Source organism: Schistocerca serialis, chromosome 2, assembly GCF_023864345.2.
Source record: "Schistocerca serialis cubense isolate TAMUIC-IGC-003099 chromosome 2, iqSchSeri2.2, whole genome shotgun sequence".
Lineage (NCBI taxonomy): Eukaryota > Metazoa > Arthropoda > Insecta > Orthoptera > Acrididae > Schistocerca > Schistocerca serialis.
This window is the reverse complement of record NC_064639.1, coordinates 850,122,738-850,141,204: the sequence shown is the minus strand read 5'-3', so window position 1 is coordinate 850,141,204 and position 18,467 is coordinate 850,122,738. Positions and strand designations below refer to the sequence as shown.

The window sequence follows — 18,467 nt, the reverse complement described above, 5'->3', positions numbered from 1 at the left end:
TGCTCACCTGGCCTGCCAGATCAATTGAGTATATAGAAAGTAACAGTGGTCTATCGCACTTCCCTGGGACATACCTGATGATACTCCTTTTCTCTGACAAACCCTCATAATCGAGGGCAACTTACTGGGTTCTAATACTTCAGGAGTCTTCAAGTCACTCACATATCTTGGAACCTGTTCCATGTGCTCACACCTTCATTAAAAGTCTGCGTTGGGGCATGGTGTCAAATGCTTTTCAGAAATCTATAAATATGGAATCTGCCTGTTGCTCTTCATCCATAGTTTACAGGATATTGTGCGAGAAAAGTGCAATCAAAGTTTTGCACAAGTGATGATTTCTAAAACCATGCTGAGATGTGGACAGAAGCTTTTGCGTCACAAGGAAATTATTATATTCAGACTGAGAAGTATTCAAGAATTCTGCTGCATACAGACGTTACAAATATTGGTCTGTAATTTTGTGGCTCCGTTCTTTTACCCTTGTTATAAATTGAAGTCAACTGCACTTTTTCCAGTCACTTTGAACTTTGCATTGGGCGAGAGATTCATGATAAATGCAAGCTAAGTAAGGGGCCAATGTCTTACAGGTGTGACAGTGGTAGTTGTCTGCTTTGCACATCGATCATTTTACAGACATATGAATCTGTACTAAGTGGTGCATGTCACCATTTGCTCATGCTCTTTTCAACCAAGAGCTACCCCAGTTTCTTCATTATGTGATAGGATTGGTTGGCACGAGGATGGTATTTTGAAACTAAATTGTTTTTACAATTTCCCCCAAAAAAGGAAAAAACTCTTTAACTTTTTAGTTAGGGGTATTTTAATTGCTGTTCTTTGTCCAATAAATATTTAAGATTTCTCAGTTGTGGCAAAATAGTCATCTTTTAAAATTATTATTTTTGCAAGTTGTTTTATCTTTCTTTATGGTGTGAAACTTAAAAATTTTATACCAGCATCCTTCAAGTACAGAAATACCTACCTCTAAGCCAAGGCCTATAGAATACTGTGGCACTGGGGCACCATAATCTGTCCAGTCATGTATTATACAGTTTGAAATTGTGAATAGCTAAATTTACTTTCATTTTCCATGAATTTTTCAAAATCCTCCTAGGTTTTTGTCCAGGTCTTCACCACAATCAAATTGTTTGTTTTTCCACTCGCCTGTAAAGTACATGTAGCCTGCGGCACATTTTTTTCATACATGCATTCTAAATATTTGCAACCATTTGCATTGTCTGATAACAACTAAGGCTGATATAATTCCCCTAAGTTTTCTTTTCTCTCAGGTGTCCATAATTTTGTGCAGTTTTAGATGTTCTCACAACTCGCCATTTGTAACACTTTGATTGTTCCTAAAACTATACCTATTAGACCATTTCTTATTGCCCCAAAAGTCCATATAAATATGTTTTTCTTTTCTTTCTTATCATTTTTTTCTGTGTTGTAACTGACAACTATGACAGGTTTTGTCTGTACTCTGATAACAATTAATTTTACTTTTTTAACCTTTAACCTTTTTTAACCCCCCCCCCCCCCCCCTCCCCCCATGAACCATGGACCTTGCCGTTGGTGGGGAGGATTGCATGCCTCAGCGATACAGATGGCAAATGGCGGTACTGCAGGTGCAAAATCACGACGGAGGGGTATCTGTTGAGAGGCCAGACAAACGTGTGGTTCCTGAAGGGGGGCAGCAGCCTTTTCAGTAGTTGCAGGGGTAACATTCTGGATGATTGACTGATCTGGCCTTGTAACACTAACCAAAACGGCCTTGCTGTGCTGGTACTGCGAACGACTGAAAGCAAGGGAAAACTACAGCCGTAATTTTTCCTGAGGGCATTCAGCTTTACTGTATCGTTAATTGATGATGGCATCCTCTTCGGTAAAATATTCCGGAGGTAAAATAGTCCCCCATTCGGATCTCCGGGCGGGGACTACTCAAGAGGACGTCATTATCAGGAGAAAGAAAACTGGCTTTCTACGGATCGGAGTGTGGAATGTCAGATCCCTTAATCTGGCAGGTAGGTTAGAAAATTTAAAAAGTGAAATGGATAGGTTAAAGTTAGATATAGTGGGAATTAGTGAAGTTTGGTGGCAGGAGGAACAAGACTTTTGGTCAGGTGAATACAGGGTTATAAATGCAGAATCAAATAGGGGTAATGCAGAAGTAGGTTTAATAATGAATAAAAAAATAGGAGTGCGGGTAAGCTACTACAAACAGCATAGTGAACGCATTGTTGTGGTCAAGATAGATACGAAGCCCACGCATACTACAGTGGTACAAGTTTATATGCCAACTAGCTCTGCAGATGATGAAGAAATTGATGAAATGTATGATGAAGTAAACGAAATTGTTCAGGTAGTGAAGGGAGACGAAAATTTAATAGTCATGGGTGACTGGAATTCGAGAGTAGGAAAAGGGAAAAGGGAGAGAAGGAAACATAGTAGGTGAATATGGATTGGGAGTAAGAAACCAAAGAGGAAGCCGTCTGGTAGAATTTTGCACAGAGCACAACTTCATCATAGCTAAAAGAAGGTTGTATACATGGAAGAATCCTGGAGATACTAGGAGGTATCAGATAGATTATATAATGGTAAGACTGATATTTAGTAACCAGGTTTTAAACTGTAAGACATTTCCAGGGGCAGATGTGGACTCTGACCACAATCTATTGGTTATGAATTGTAGATTAAAACTAAAGAAACTGAAAAAAGGTGGGAATTTAAGGAGATGGGACCTGGATAAACTGAAAGAACCAGAGGTTGTACAGAGTTTCAGGGAGAGCATAAGGGAAGAATTGACAGGAATGGGGGAAAGAAATACAGTAGAAGAAGCATGGGTAGCTCTGAGGGATGGAGTAGTGAAGGCAGCAGAGGGTCAAGTTGGTAAAAAGATGAGGGCTAGTAGAAATCCTTGGGTAACAGAAGAAATATTGAATTTCATTGATGAAAGGAGAAAATATAAAAATGCAGTAAATGAAGCAGGCAAAAAGGAATACAAACGTCTCAAAAATGATATCAACAGGAAGTGCAAAATGGCTAAGCAGGGATGGCTAGAGGACAAATGTAAGGATGTAGAGGCTTATCTCACTAGGGGTAAGATAGATACTGCCTACAGGAAATTTAAGAAGACCTTTGGAGAAAAGAGAGCCACTTGTATGAATATCAAGAGCTCAGATGGAAACCCTGTCCTAAGCAAAGAAGGAAAACAGAAAGGTGGAAGGAGTATATAGAGGGTCTATATAAGGACGATGTACTTGAGGACAATATTATGGAAATGGAAGAGGATGTAGATGGAGATGAAATGGGAGATATGATACTGCATGAAGAGTTTGACAGAGCACTGAAAGACCTGAGTCGAAACAAGACCCCGGCATAGACAACATTCCATTAGAACTACTGATGGCCTTGGGAGAGCCAGTCATGACAAAACTCTACCATCTGGTGAGAAAGATGTATGAGACAGGCGAAATACCCTCAGACTTCAAGAAGAATATAATAATTCCAATCCCAAAGAAAGCAGGTGTTGACAGATGTGAAAATTACCGAACTATCAATTTAATAAGTCACAGCTGCAAAATACTAACATGAATTATTTACAGACAAATGGAAAAACTGGTAGAAGCCGACCTCGGGGAAGATCAGTTTGGATTCCGTAGAAATGTTGGAACACGTGAGTCAATACTGACCTTACAACTTATCTTAGAAGAAAGATTAAGGAAAGGCAAACCTATGTTCTAGGTTTTGTAGACTTAGAGAAAGCTTTTGACAATGTTCACTGGAATACTCTCTTTCAAATTCTAAAGATGGCAGGGGTAACATACAGGGACCGAAAGGCTATTTACAATTTGTACAGAAACCAGATGGCAGTTATAAGAGTCGAGGGGTATGAAAGGGAAGCAGTGGTTGGGAAGGGAGTGAGACAGGGTTGTAGCCTATCCCCGATGTTATTCAATCTGTATATTGAGCAAGCAGTAAAGGAAACAAAAGAAAAATTCGGGGTAGGTATTAAAATCCATGGAGAAGAAATAAAAACTTTGAGGTTCGCCGATGACATTGTTATTGTGTCAGAGACAGCAAAGGGCTTGGAAGAGCAGTTGAACGGAATGGACAGTGTCTTGAAAGGAGGGTATAAGATGAACATCAACAAAAGCAAAACGAGGATAATGGAATGTAGTCGAATTAAGTCGGGTGATGCTGAGGGAATTAGATTAGGAAATGAGACACTTAAAGTAGTAAAGGAGTTTTGCTATTTGGGGAGCAAAATAACTGATGATGGTCGAAGTAGAGAGGATATAAAATGTAGACTGACAATGGCAAGGAAAGCGTTTCTGAGAAATTTGTTAACATCGAGTATAGATTTAAGTGTCAGGAAGTCGTTTCTGAAAGTGTTTGTATGGAAGTCAAACATGGATGATAAATAGTTTGGACAAGAAGAGAAGAGAATAGAAGCTTTCAAAATGTGGTGCTTGAGAAGAATGCTGAAGATTAGATTGGTAGATCACATAACTAATGAGGAGATATTGAATAGAATTGGGGAGGAGTTTGTCGCACAACTTGACAAGAAGAAGGGACCGGTTGGTAGGACATGTTCTGAGGCATCAAGGGATCACAAATTTAGCATTGGAGCATGGAGGGTAAAAATCGTAGAGGGAGACTAAGAGATGAATACACTAAGTAGATTCAGAAGGATGTAGGTTGCAGTAAGTACTGGGAGATGAAGAAGCTCGCACAGGATAGAGTAGCATGGAGAGCTGCATCAAACCAGTCTCAGGACTGAAGACCACAACAACAACAACAACAACAACAACAACCTTTCATAGAATTATTGTTCATAGGTGACACCTCATTAACATCTTGCAAAATACCAGGTTATTGCAGAACATCTTGTAAGACCCCATTTGATTTCATTCCTTCCTGAATTACTTTCTTCTCACTGCACTTAGAAACCCATGTAAGCTGAATACTGATCAAGCTGCCATCACTGACAGGGTTCATCCAAAGATTTGCTTTGGTTATTATGCCATTCGGCCTGTTTTGTCCATCCCCCGCCCTGCTGCCCCCCCCCCCCCCCCCCCCTGCCTCATCCCCATCTTTCTATTGTTGTATTAGTTAGATTGTGCTGTAACAATGCAGAGGTAATGAACGATATAACATGCCACACACTAACAAAGGGTGGTGCCAAATTTCTGTAAATGTCATCTGCCGCAGACTATAACAATACTGTTGTGCATAGGCTTCCATTGAAAACAGCTGGAAGCTGCCAAACTTTATGTAGAAGTAAATATAAGTTGGAGCAGTTAACAGACAGCACAGTGCATTGAGCATAGTTCTTGTATTTGTCTGTTGGTGGAATGACTTTAGTGTACATTATTTGGCTATGGTCACAAATACCCATTGTGTAAATTAAACGGGATTGGGGCACTGGGTGCAAAAATTAACACAGACATTATAGTCTGCACAACCCATCCAGACAGCCATAAGTGTTAGCAGGCCTCGTAGGTGATTCAAGAAGACTGCTGATCCCAGATAGAACCAATCTTGTGAATTGTTGATGAGGGTCACTGTGCCAGCCAGCTAGCCCAGACTAAAGAAACATGAGTACCTGAATAAATTTGTGTATGTGCAAATTTTTGTGAAGAGGTAAGAGGGAGTGCCATGAACGACATACTAAAATTTCCAACGTGTGAGTGCGGCAGGGAGTGTTTCAGCATTTAAAGTTCACTTCTTTTACATTCCTGTTGAATAACACGAAAACTGATGCTTCTAGCAAAAATGTATGGCAGTACACAATTAAACTACATTAAATTTCCTACAAAAGGCCCTATTCATTTTTTCTCTGCGACTGACTGTGTCTGCATTGCAGGGGATGGAAAAATTGTAGGTCATTAAAAATAGTGTTTTAATGGTATAAAATTAATTTTTATTGTTAAATGAGGGGGTTAAGAACACACAAAATGTGTGTACCATATTTAATTAACCAATGTCACAGAAAACAGCTACAGGGTGTTTCACAAAGTTGTACAGACCCTCTGCAGTGCACCTTATGAATCACTGGCAATGCTATGTACAGATGTGCATGGCGCAGTGGTTAGACACTGGACTCGCATTCGGGAAGATTGTTCAATCTCGCATCCGGCCATCCTGATTTAGGTTTTCTGTGATTTCCCTAAATCGCTCCAGGCAAATGCCGGGATGGTTCCTTTCAAAGGGCACGGCCGACTTCCTTCCCCGTCCTTCCCTAATCTGATGAGACCGATGACCTCGCTGTCTGGTCTCCTTCCCCAAAACAACCAACCAACAGATGTCCACAGAAGGTGTTTTATTTTCAGCAAAGAGCATTACCATTACATTGAATACAGATGTGAGTTAATAATAATGCTATTGCAAGACACGCATGTGGACAGATTCTATGTTAATTGCTGCGCACTATTCTACACTACTAGGAGGGGAAATTGAGTCCGTCATCCTGTGTGGCAGCTGTAGTGTTCTTCCATGAAAGGCAGCTTTCCCTGCCGTAAGTGCTGCTTGCTTTTCATTTTACAGGCAGACTATACCTCCCACACGTTTTCTGTCCAGTTCTCTTATGTGAGTGGACAAAATAACTTCATTGAGCTCTTGTTTGTGTAGTGGAGTTATTTTCAGTTTATTGAGTTTTAATTTGGAGTTAGTGAATCAACTAATACATAAAAAGTTCTGCGGCTGGAGCTGTCAACTGTCTACCACATTGAAGAGTCTGTCTAAAGTGTAATATTCTGACAATACATATTCAACAATGTCAGTTTCATTGTCTTACTATCCACAAATTGAACAGTTTACATGCGGATTTCACGAATACACGGGGTGGGGGCAAAAGATTATGATCTTCAGACTTTCAGTTGAAATAATTACCAATTATCCAGCAGTATTAGGAAAATCGTGCTCCCAATGTTTTTCCCAGGCAATAAGTGATATATGTACCAAGTTTGGATGAAACTGTTCCATACAGTGCACATTTCTGCTTTACATGTCTGCCTCTTTATGTTTACGTCTACCCCTATGGGTTGTCATCAGGATTGTTAGCATATAGTCTAACAATGCTAAAAACTTCAGCACTAATATTTTGAGTATTTTAGTGTGTCACCTCCTCCCCTGGCTCCAGTAACTGCTGTTCAACAGAGGTTTGGGAGAAAATATACAGTGACACCCATGAGCACTAGACTTGGTAGTCTGCTAGTGCAACTATGGTATCAAACTACATAATCTGGCAGCTAAGTATAGCCGAAGAAACCACTGGGATATTATAATGTTAATTGTCCCTGCTATTGCTCCAGAGACAAGACGGGCCTCCTGGAAAACAGCAAGTGCCATGTGTCCACTCTTCAATTGATCTGGCTCCAAAATTGTTCACATAACAGCCTGAATACAGATTATGTAAGGTTTGTGGAACTTTAAATCATGTGAACTGCACAATTATTTGCCGTCAATTTTTGTGACCCTTGCACAACCAAACACTGGTATTGTTTTTAATCAAATCAGCAACAGGTTTAACTTCAAATTGTTTGAAATCGCTTTTTCTCGTTTGATATTAAGATAGGTACGGTCGGAACGAAATTTTCACTCTACAATGGAGTGTGTCTTAATATGAAACTCTCTGGCAGATTAAAACTGTGTGCTGGACCGAGATTGTAACTAGGGACCTTTGCCTTTTTTTGGGAATGTACTATTCTGACTGAGCTACCCAGGCACAACTCAGGACCCGTCCTCACAGCTTTACTTCCATCTGTACCTCAGTTTGAGTCTCGGTCCTTCATACATTTTTAATTTGCCAGGAAGTTATACAGATACAGTCATTTGTATTTATGCTTTCAGATGTAAGAAACTTCTGCTGTTGTTTTTGTATGTTGTTTCTCATCTTTTCCTGGGCTAGTAACTTTCTGCCAGATTTATTTTTTTATTTTATTTTATTGTAATTTTTAACTACAGCAATGCCATTATATTATTTTGATTATTTCTGTGGAAGAGATATTTTGTGTCATGATAAATGAACATATCCCAATGTTCATAGGACTGATATTATTATTTCTTTTAGTAATTATGTTCATCACTACAGTTTTTCTTATTATTGCTGATTTTTCATGCAAATTGTGATGTTATCTCTAAAGAGAATAACTAAGAATATAATACATGAGAAAGTGTCCGAAAAACCTAACATAGCCAGGTAAATAAAGAAGTATTACTCTTAATATAAGGTGTACTAGGGAGGATCGGAAAGCAATGCACAATAATTTTTTTTTTTTTTTTTCTTTCTTCCCTGGTATTACAGCTGGAATGTTGAAATTTCATGGTGCTACAGTTTGAAGTTTGCACTACAGAGGGTATTTTGTTTTCATGTGCAGCTCTAGCGAGAGAAGCCTGAACTATGAACTAAATGTGGCACATTATTCTCACCAACTTGTGAAGAGCAATGAAGTGTAGTTCAGTATTTGTGGGCTAAAGGGCATAAGCGCAGTGAAATTCACAGGGAAATGTGTAGCATGTATAGGGACGACTGTATGGACCATCTGCAAACCTTATCACAGCAGTTCAACATTTCATATGGTGCGGTGTACAATATTGTATATGACACATTGAAACTTTGTCAAGCTAATGCTTACTGGTTGCCTGAGAACCTACAGACAACCACAAGGGCCAGTAATTGTTGTCAAGCTTGGATCATATAACACATTATGCCGCAGAAGGGCATGGCTTTCTGAAAAGTCACTGGCGGTGAGCCATAGGTATACCACTACACACCCAAAACCAAGCAGGCCTTTGTGGAATGGAAACATGCTGGTTCCCCAGTACAAAAAAAAGTCAGTTACTCAGTCTGTTTGGAAAGTGCTCATGACAGTGTTCTGGGATATCCGTGGTGTGTTATTGGTGGACTTTGCTGAACACAGGACCACTGTCAATACTGCAGCCTACATCGAAACTTTATTGAAGTTGCATCATAACCTTCATGACAAACACAACAACATTAAGGCTGACGGTGTCAAACGTCTTCATGACAATGGTTGCCCCTCCCCATCCCATGTCGCTGCTCCTGTTAGTGAGAAAATCACCATATTGTTGTGGGAGGTGCTTCAGCATCATCCATATTGTCCATACCCTGCATCAGCTGATTTTCATCTGTTTGATCCCATAAAGAACTTCCTGACTGGCCTGCAGAAGTGAAATCAGTGGCCTGCAGGTGACTTACCCTGCCAAACAATCTTCTATCAACAGGGCATATTGAAACTGGTACCACAATAGGAGAAATGTGTTAAGAACATTGCAAGTTCAAGCATGATTTTTTCACCTATTAAACTTTTTAGTAGTAAAATTATTGTACATTTCTTTCCGATCTGCCTTCGTATTTTATGTTTCGTACCAGTATTTAACATTTTTCATTGTGCATTATCTGCAGAACGAAGATGAATACGAAGTAATTGACAAAGCTAGATACGCTAAATATGTGACACTAGAAGTGAAGATTCCAAAAGAAAGTGTTGGTGTAGTCATCGGACGAGGTGGGTCCAACATAAAGCAGATTCAGGAGGAAACATGCACAAAAATCTCTATGAAGGAAGAAAGTACGTACTGAAAATGTATTTCATAGAATGCTAGTTTTTTGTACCTCTGTGTGTTTTTTTAAATCACTATTATCAGTTATATTCAACATTGAATTCCCTGGACACAGAGGAAGAAGAGATTTACAATAGGATTTGTGAGATAAGAGGAATGCCAGAAGCAGCTGAGAAGGCACGCTTAATGATTCGTAACATAATTATGAACCAGCCATTAATAACAACACGGGAAACCTTTGTGCCTGAGGTGAGTTTCAACATCACACTAGTGCAATGCCAATTGAATGCGACTCTTGCAATGAAGTATAGAGATTATCCAAACTAAATGTAGTTTGTGCTCATTGTTGGAGTGGGTGACATGTATTTAAATTGTGCATGCATTACTGTTTATTTTGAAAATATTTAATATTTCAGAACTGTAGTAGTTAATGGTGATTCATATACTGAATATAAATTACTCATTGTTTTTTTGATGCGACAAGTAAAAAGATGGGCTCCAACTAATGTCCTTGGAACAGTATTCTGAGATGCCAAATGTCAGATAAAAAGTGACTGTAAAGAAAAATGTGAATTAAAAAAAAGTTTTTCACTTCATTCATGCAATACCTTTAACTTCAAAGGTGTTGAGCTGCAAACAAAATTATTTTTCCCTATACGTAGTTTTGAAGCTTGTGTAATGTTACATTTATTCCCATTATTTTTTATGATTTATGACTGAAATGATAATTGTATTTTTGACTCATTAACAACTATATTTCTATCTTATTATCTTATACATCTGTTACATACTTAACAATGAAAATTATCAAAATTTGTTCTAGAGCTAATACTTATGATCAAAGCAAAGTCTTAATGCAACAAATACTTTACATGTAAAAAAAATAAATTACATTTAACATTTACTATATTCAATGCACTGACGAATCCAGATCATCCATAACTTGAATAACAACATATCTAATAATATTTTAGCTTCTTATAAGCTTGAACTGCTGATATCTGACATAACTTTTTTTACAAGTTTATTCCCTTCTTTTTCTGTTATTTTCAGTCAGCTTGTGGCAGAATAATTGGTAAAAATGGCACAAATATCCGAAATATATCGAGTGCATCTTCTGCAAGAATACAAATAGATAGATATTCATCATCTAGAGATACATGTAAGTATGTGCATGGAGGACTATAAGTTCTGTTTATTAACTAAGGATTATTTAGCTGCAGAGTGTCTTGAAATTCCTTGCCTCCTCAAATATTGACGTTATACTGGAAAAGCTAATGTTTTTTATAAGTGACTGTATTTTGTAGATGGTGGTAATGTGGAACCTGAGCGACGAGTGGTCATTAAAGGCACAGAAGAACAGATAGAATTGGCTATAGCATTAATAAAAGAGAAGGTGGAGGAGGACCGAGAGATACGGTCAAAAATGCAAGAGAGTATTGCCAACCGCTCTCCTAGGAAACCAGATAAAGCTCTGTGTCTGACTGCTGCTGCCGCTGATTCCTCATCAGTAAGTTTTGTTAATTTTAGTTTCACATTGAATGACATAAGTCTAGTCTTTTATTCAGGAGGAGATGTACCTAAATTCCCATCCAGCCATCCTGACTTATGTTGTCTGTGGTTACCCTAAATAATTTTAAGTCAAGTGCTGAGATGGTTCCATTGTAAAGGTCACAGCTAGTTATCTCCATATCCCTGTCCATCACAGCTAGTTATCCATCTCTTTAACCTCACTATTAACCAGACATTAAGAACACTTTCTTTAACTTTACTGTTGTTTCTATAATGAACCTCAGCAATTGTTTCTTGTTCCTGATTTTTCACTGCAGTAAAGCAAGGGGAAACTACACTTCTCAGAGCAGTTCAAAAGAAAGGTAATAAAAGACAAATCCAGGATATTACCTCATACCCAGGCAATCAAATTTCACTTTGTTCAACAATGCTATGTAATAAATTACAGGCACGTGGTAGAATATTATCATTTGTTTGTCTGAAATCAAGGTGGTTGCTCCATATTTTATTGGGCCAATACAATTTCGGAAGGAATCATGTGGACAGAAAGGAAAGATTCATATCCTGTGTAAGAGAACCCATTGGAAATGACAAAATCTGTGTCTTAATATAGTTGCCATGCTTATAACACTTAAGAAGCAAAGAATGTTGGGTAGCTATTTACTGAAAAATGTTTACTGTTACTGCTGCCATAATAAAAATTAATAACATAGTTTGCAACAAAGTTGTTTTGACACCAATGTTTGTGAACTTTTACAAGATGGTAAAATCTCCCTCCCCCCCTCCCCCCCCCCCCCCTCACACACATACATACACACATGCCACCCCCCTCTCCCAAAATAATAATAATAATAATAAAATATGCTGTGGGGAGAGCTTACTGCCACTAGGTGTGTACAGCACAACTCATTGCCGCCTGTGTTGACAACCTGGTGATTTTTTTGCTAAGGCTGTTTTGTTCTTGTTTTATTGTTATGACGGCAAGTTTAAGTGAACAGCGTGCAGCTGTGAAATTTTGTTTTCTGCTTGGTATAAATGCTGCTGAAACTGTTTTAATATTTAAAACAGCTTACCAAGCTGATGCTATGGAAAAAACTCAAGTGTATGAGTGGTTTGCCAGATTTAAAAATGGCGACATGTTGATTGATGACAAACCTCGTTCTGGATTTGCTTTTTTGGATGCCAAGGGCTCAGTTCATTCAGAGTATGTTCCCTCTGGTCAGTCCATCAATCAAACATTTTATTTGGAAGTTTTAAGAAGATAGCACAAGAGTGTTTGTCAAAAAAGATCCAATTTGTGGTAGATAGGAGAGTGGTTTCTCCTCCATAACAAACACCTGCACCCACAGTCATCTCTGTGAGAGTTTTTGGCTAAAATTGGCATGGTTCTGCTGCTCCACATGCCCTAGTCATCTGACCTGGCTCTGTGCAACTTTTTGTTATTTCCATACATGAAAAGGGGCATGAAAGGACACTGATTTGACAACATTGAAGAATCCAAGATAAAAATGAGGGAGGAGCTGTCAGCCATTTCTAAAGATGACTGAAAAAAATATTTCCAACAGTGGAAGCACCAGTGGCACAAATGTATTAGTTGCAATGTAGAGTGTTTTGTTGGCGATAATGTTGTTTTGTAAACATTCTGACAATATATTGCTTTTAAAAAATAATTCCAATTCCCCCCCCCCCCTTTTTTTTTTTTTCCCACCCCTCATAGTTGGCTGTTCAGGAAAAAAAAACTGCCAAACTCGTAAAGAATATTCCTTTTACTCTCTTTTATGGAAGTGTCAGTGTAGTACAATTTTAGGGCACTAGTAAGTTGTTGTCATAGTTTCAAGTTGAAGTCTGGCACTGAAATTCTCTTGGTATTTACACAGAGAAAATCATCAGAAAATGAATTGGTAGCGTCTTTATTTAATTTTACCTCTGCTCCAAAATATGTGACAAAAATAGATGCTAATGGTCATAATTCATTAATGTTGTAGTCAAGTGTTGCATGGTAAATTTTTTAAAAGTCATATTTCAGCATCAGTAGCTACTGATTAAAATTTACCATCATCAGGTATCACCAAATATTGATGACAAGTTACAAAGCAATATTAAAGGCATCAAGTAATGTAAAACCCACAATTCATCACTGTGGTCAAGTAGTAAAGTAAATTATACTCTCAGTAGTAAAAATGTACCAAAAAGTTGTGTCTTTCTTTTATGTTATGTTAGCTTACTGGATGACAGTAGAAGGCAATCCACATAAGCTAATGCACACTTGTGGGTTTGCACTTAACATAGAACATTCCTTATAAATTGATGTGAAATAATATTTGACAACTATAGTCATTGCAGTTAATTCTACATAGTCCACAAAAGACAAGTATGTATTTGTCATACTTGTTTGGGTATAACTGTCCACTAAGTTTAAATAATGTCTCCAAGACGGATTGTTCACATGTAATACTTGATGTAAAAGGTGTATTAATAGATGATTCCTTATTCTGCTGAAACTTCCGTTCTGTAAATTATTCCTCCCATGGTTTCTACTTCTTTTAAATTTGTGCCTTGTTTTGAAACATTAAATCTAACACTTGTCTGAAATTTGGTTCAGATCTGTATTTAATTTCCCAAGATAGTCATTTACTTCATTTGTACTAAATCAGATTTTCATTTGTACCTAGTGTAATTCCCTTTAAAATTTAGTTGTTGATTCCAATTCTAATTAATTTCCATTATCTGTATACATCCCAGTCGTGATTCAGCATTGTGTTCATCTAATTTTTTGGCTTGTTGGTCTATTTTAGTATTTGTTGCATTTGATTTTAAATTTACTTCAGTAATTGTCTGAGCATTTGTCAAGAAAGGCTTTCTGAACTTGACGTTTCAAGCATCCACTTTTGCTTTTAAGTCAACATTAATTGTCTAATCTCTGTCTCCTGTTAGTGATAGCCATTAAAAATAGTGCCACACAAAACAGCAAGGGGTGCAATCCCCCTACATGAAAAACACGACCACACCATTACACCGCCACCGCCAATTTTTACTGTTGGCATTACACACACTGGCAGATGACATTCACCAGGCATTCGCCATACCCACATTGGATTGCCACATTGTGTACTGTGATTCATCACTCCACACAACGTTTTTCCATTGTTCAATCGTCCAATGTTTATGTTCCTTACACCAAGAAAGGTATGGCTTATGAGCAGCCGCTCGACCATGAAATCAAAGTTCTCTCACCTCCCGCCTAACTGTCATGGTACTTGCAGTAGATCCTGATTCAGCTTGGAATTCCTGTGTGATGCTCCAGATAGATGTCTGCCTGTTGCATGTTACGATCCTCTTCTACTGTCAGCGGTCTCTGTCAGTCAGCAGATGAGGTTGACCTTTACACTTTTGTGCTGTACGTGTCCCTTCATGTTTCCACTTCACTATCACATTGGAAACAGTGGACCTAGGGATGTTTAGGAGTGTGGAAATCTCGCGTACAGACATATGACACAAGTGACATCCATTCACCTGACTACATTCAAAGTCCGTAAGTTCCGCAGAGTGCGCCATTCTGCTCTCTCATGATATCTAATGAGTACTGAGGTCACTGATATGGAGTACCTGGCAGCAGGTGGCAGCACAATGCATCTAATATGGAAAACGTGTGTTTGTGGGTGTGCAGATACTTTTGATCACATAGTGTATGTAAATGCTCTGAGACTGCTATTAATAATATCTTTGTGGACAAATCTAGGAAAAGTACTCATAGGAGAAAACCAACAGTAAATGGGCTGTCTGGTCATGACATGCAGCTTCTTGTGTTAAATGTTGAAACTAGTCAGGGAAAAAAAAATCTATTAAATCTGAGCACAGGAGGGTAATAAATCAGTCAGAAATTGAGAATTTTAGAAGATTGTTCAAAGACGTGAACCGGATAGATGTTTACAATACCTCTGACTCGGATAGAAAATACAAAGCATTCATTAATAAAGTTACTTCTACTTTTAAAAATTGTTTTCTCCTAAATATAACTGATATCAAACAGAAGTCAAAGAATAAATCATGGGTTACACAAAGAATAAAGATATCATGTGGGACAAAAAGGAAACTGTATCTACTGTCTTGGAACAGCTCTGATAGCATTGTAATGCATTACAAAGAATACTGCAAAATACTAAGCAAGTAATCCAGAAAGCAAAGCAGCTTTATTATGAGCAAAAGATAATTACATCAGGCAACAAAATAAGAGCTGTATGGAATATAGTGAAGACAGAGACAGGCGGGGCCAAAAAGGAAGACAAACAGATAGCTCTAAAAATAAATGAGACGTCGGTAACAAGTGCAAGCAGTGTTGCAAACCTCATCATGTACTTTGTTTCTGTTTCTGACAGCATGGGGTTATCAGATTTGGTGAACAGTGCAATGGAGTATCTGAGACCAGTCTTTAAAAACAAATTCAGTAAAATGGAAATTACACGTCTCCCAAAGAAATAGCATCCATCATAAAATCCTTAAAATCTTAAGTATTCTAGTGGGTTCGGTTCGGTTGTCTGAGGGAGGAGACCAAACATCGAGGTCATCGGTCTCATCGGATTAGGGCAGGAAGTCGACCGTGCCCTTTCAAGGGAACCATCCCGGCATTTGCCTGGTGCAATACAGAGAAATCACAGAAAACCTAAATCAGGATGACCGGACATGGGATTGAACCGTCGTCCTCCCAAATGTGAGTCCAGTGTGCTAGACACTGCGCCACCTCGCTCGGTATTCTAGTGGTTATAATAACATATCAATGAAGTTAATTAAAGAGTGCTTATGTGAGTTGCGTCCTATCTTAAGTTATTTGTGTAATCAATCTCTCTATCAGTGGAACATTTCCAGACTGGCTAAAATATGCTGAAGTTAGCCTCTTCACAAGAAGGGGGGATAAAGAGATACCATCAAACTATCAACAAATTTCACTTTTGCCAACTTTATCGATAATATTTGAAAAGGTTGTGTTCAAGCATCTAATTGCAAATAATATATTGTTCAAGTCACAGTTTGGGTTTCTTAAGGGTTCTGATATAGAAATCTATTTCAGTTTTGACAGCACTTGATCACAACACTCAAGATTAGGTATTTTGTGTATGACAAATTTATTAAAAGTGCATGACAATGTTTCATTCTGGCAGTGTATCAATTCTGTAAATATTAGCAGTTCCAGTTTACTATAGTGTATTTACCTATTTTGACAATCTTCTTCAAATGATTAGGGTAGTAAGTATTATATTCAAATGTTTTATGTTTTTTTTATTTTATACTTTCTGACATGCTCTACACCCACAATAATCATCTAATTTTTGGGTTTGTGGAATGAAAACTGAATCTAATCTAATCGCTTCAATAGAAGCAGTATGTAATGAAAGAACTGCTGTTGTTACTGAGTGAGCCATTGTGCTTGTGTTAAGAGATTCATGCATGTGTTCATTAGGCTTTGATGTTTTCTGTAATCCTGTTAAAAATGTCACGCTTGTTGAGTGAGAAATTGAGGAAACTCTAGAGAAATAAGTGCATGATTCGGAATTGGAGGGAGAAATATCTTGGTGGGAACAGTTCTAGGAAACTGCCAGAGGACTCTTCCAGAAAAGCATGACATCAGTTTAAGAAATTGTTCCTAGTGTAGCTATCAGTAATAAGCTTGCAGGATAACACGTTCCTGATAAAATTCCATCATCTGAGATGACGCAACTACTAACATGGGTTTGCAAGATTTGTTCAGAGAAGATCAGACAATCCACTGACAAAGGAAGCAGGAGAGAAACAAGCTGGTATTGCCCTAATTGCAGCGTACTTCTCTGTGCGTGCCAGAACTCTAGAATAAGCATGAGGTGTGAGAATAGAGCAGGAAATATTTTGCAGGTGATTGTGTCTAAATGTCTGTAGGTTGAATAAAGGTGTTGTTAAAAGAAAAATTCAGATATGTCTTTTGAGTATACTTCACATATCACGTGGTTTACTTTTAGAAAAATTATGAGGCAGTATATTTTGAGAAAATAACTGAGATGATATGGCAGTAACATCTAATTCTAAAATATATGAAATGTAGAGTTAATTAACTGTAAAATTGCTTAATTCTGAATTAAATGTTTTAACCTGGTGCATTGGAATATTTGATATTAAAAATATGTGAATTAATCAAAATTTTAATAACTCAACCCTATTTCTTGCAGCTTTTATTTGTGTACTTTGTTGTTTTTACCAGAGCCACAAGTCATATGTGTCAGAGAAACTGAATCCTGCTGGAGGAGATGGCTACATTCCTGTTTTTGTTTCTGCTTTGACAGATCCTGGCTGTTTCTTTGTGCAGGTTAGTGGCAATACAATAAAAAAAGCTGGCATACTTTTCTTACTTTCATTCTGTGATATCTTATTGTCTTATATGTTGGGCCAACTCTTTAAAGTCAGACAAAAGTTTTCAGAGTCGCAAACTGTGTAATATGCATTATTTGTGGTGTGAATTCACGTCCTGTCAAATTCTGTTCAAAGAACTGGGTCTGCTAGCTACATCTTCTATATCTTTACTCCTTAATGAAATTTGTTATAAAAAAATACATCCCTTTCTCCAACAAATAGCTCAGTTCATGAAGACAGTGCTAGGAAAAAAATGACAGGCAATGTTTTTCTGGACTCTATGCAGCTGAATGTGAGGGTCATGGTGCTGGGAAAAATAACACAAGTTTCATTACCTTAGGTCTAAATTTTCCTAATTTCCACCAGCACCACAATTCTAGTGTCTAGCTGCATGAGGTGTGGAAAATAATTGTTCTGTGATACCTTCATCGTATGGTGCTGTAGGCCACTAATGTGAATATTTGTCTCGGAAAGGATGGTTGGAGGGGAAAGGGGCTGTCTATGTAGGAGGGTTAAGAATAAGTTATGGGTAGCACTAATCAGTGGTAGTGATTCTGTAATATCTCATGGCCTGAACTTAAATAGGTATAGGAAGGGATGGCTGGCAAAGCTTATATGTGACAGTGTAGTGAGTGTGGTGGGATCACTCGTGGAAAAATTCCTGTAGTAGTTGGTGTTAGAGCTGCACCTTTTTTTTAGACTGAAGTCAGCTGATAGGTATACCTGCTTAAAGGAAGTCCCTCTAACTAAGGGCTCATCCTCGGAGAACATAATGTTTCCAAATAGAGAAGGAATTAACATATTTCATCAAAATATGAGAGGTATTGGAGATAAAGTTTGTGAACTTCTTATATGACATTATTGGCACATCGGAGCATCACTTAAATAATTTGACAATTCAGAGGCTTCTTCTACCAGGATACAGATTAGCTGGCTCTTTTCAAGGAGTTCCTTGCAGAGTAGGGGAGTGGCCATGTACGTAAAAAAAAAAAAAAAAA

At 38.0% G+C, this 18,467-nt stretch overlaps 1 protein-coding gene across 1 annotated transcript in view; it reads left to right on the top strand.

Annotated features, from left to right (window-relative positions):
- Window positions 1–18,467, top strand: part of LOC126458135 (tudor and KH domain-containing protein homolog) — a 73,022-nt gene that overhangs the window by 29,070 nt on the left and 25,485 nt on the right. Inside the window, exons 4-8 of the mRNA XM_050094977.1 lie at window positions 9,425–9,590; window positions 9,698–9,831; window positions 10,636–10,744; window positions 10,890–11,092; window positions 17,321–17,425. Coding sequence (XP_049950934.1) covers window positions 9,425–9,590; window positions 9,698–9,831; window positions 10,636–10,744; window positions 10,890–11,092; window positions 17,321–17,425 — 717 coding nt within the window. The remainder of the gene's footprint in view (window positions 1–9,424; window positions 9,591–9,697; window positions 9,832–10,635; window positions 10,745–10,889; window positions 11,093–17,320; window positions 17,426–18,467) is intronic.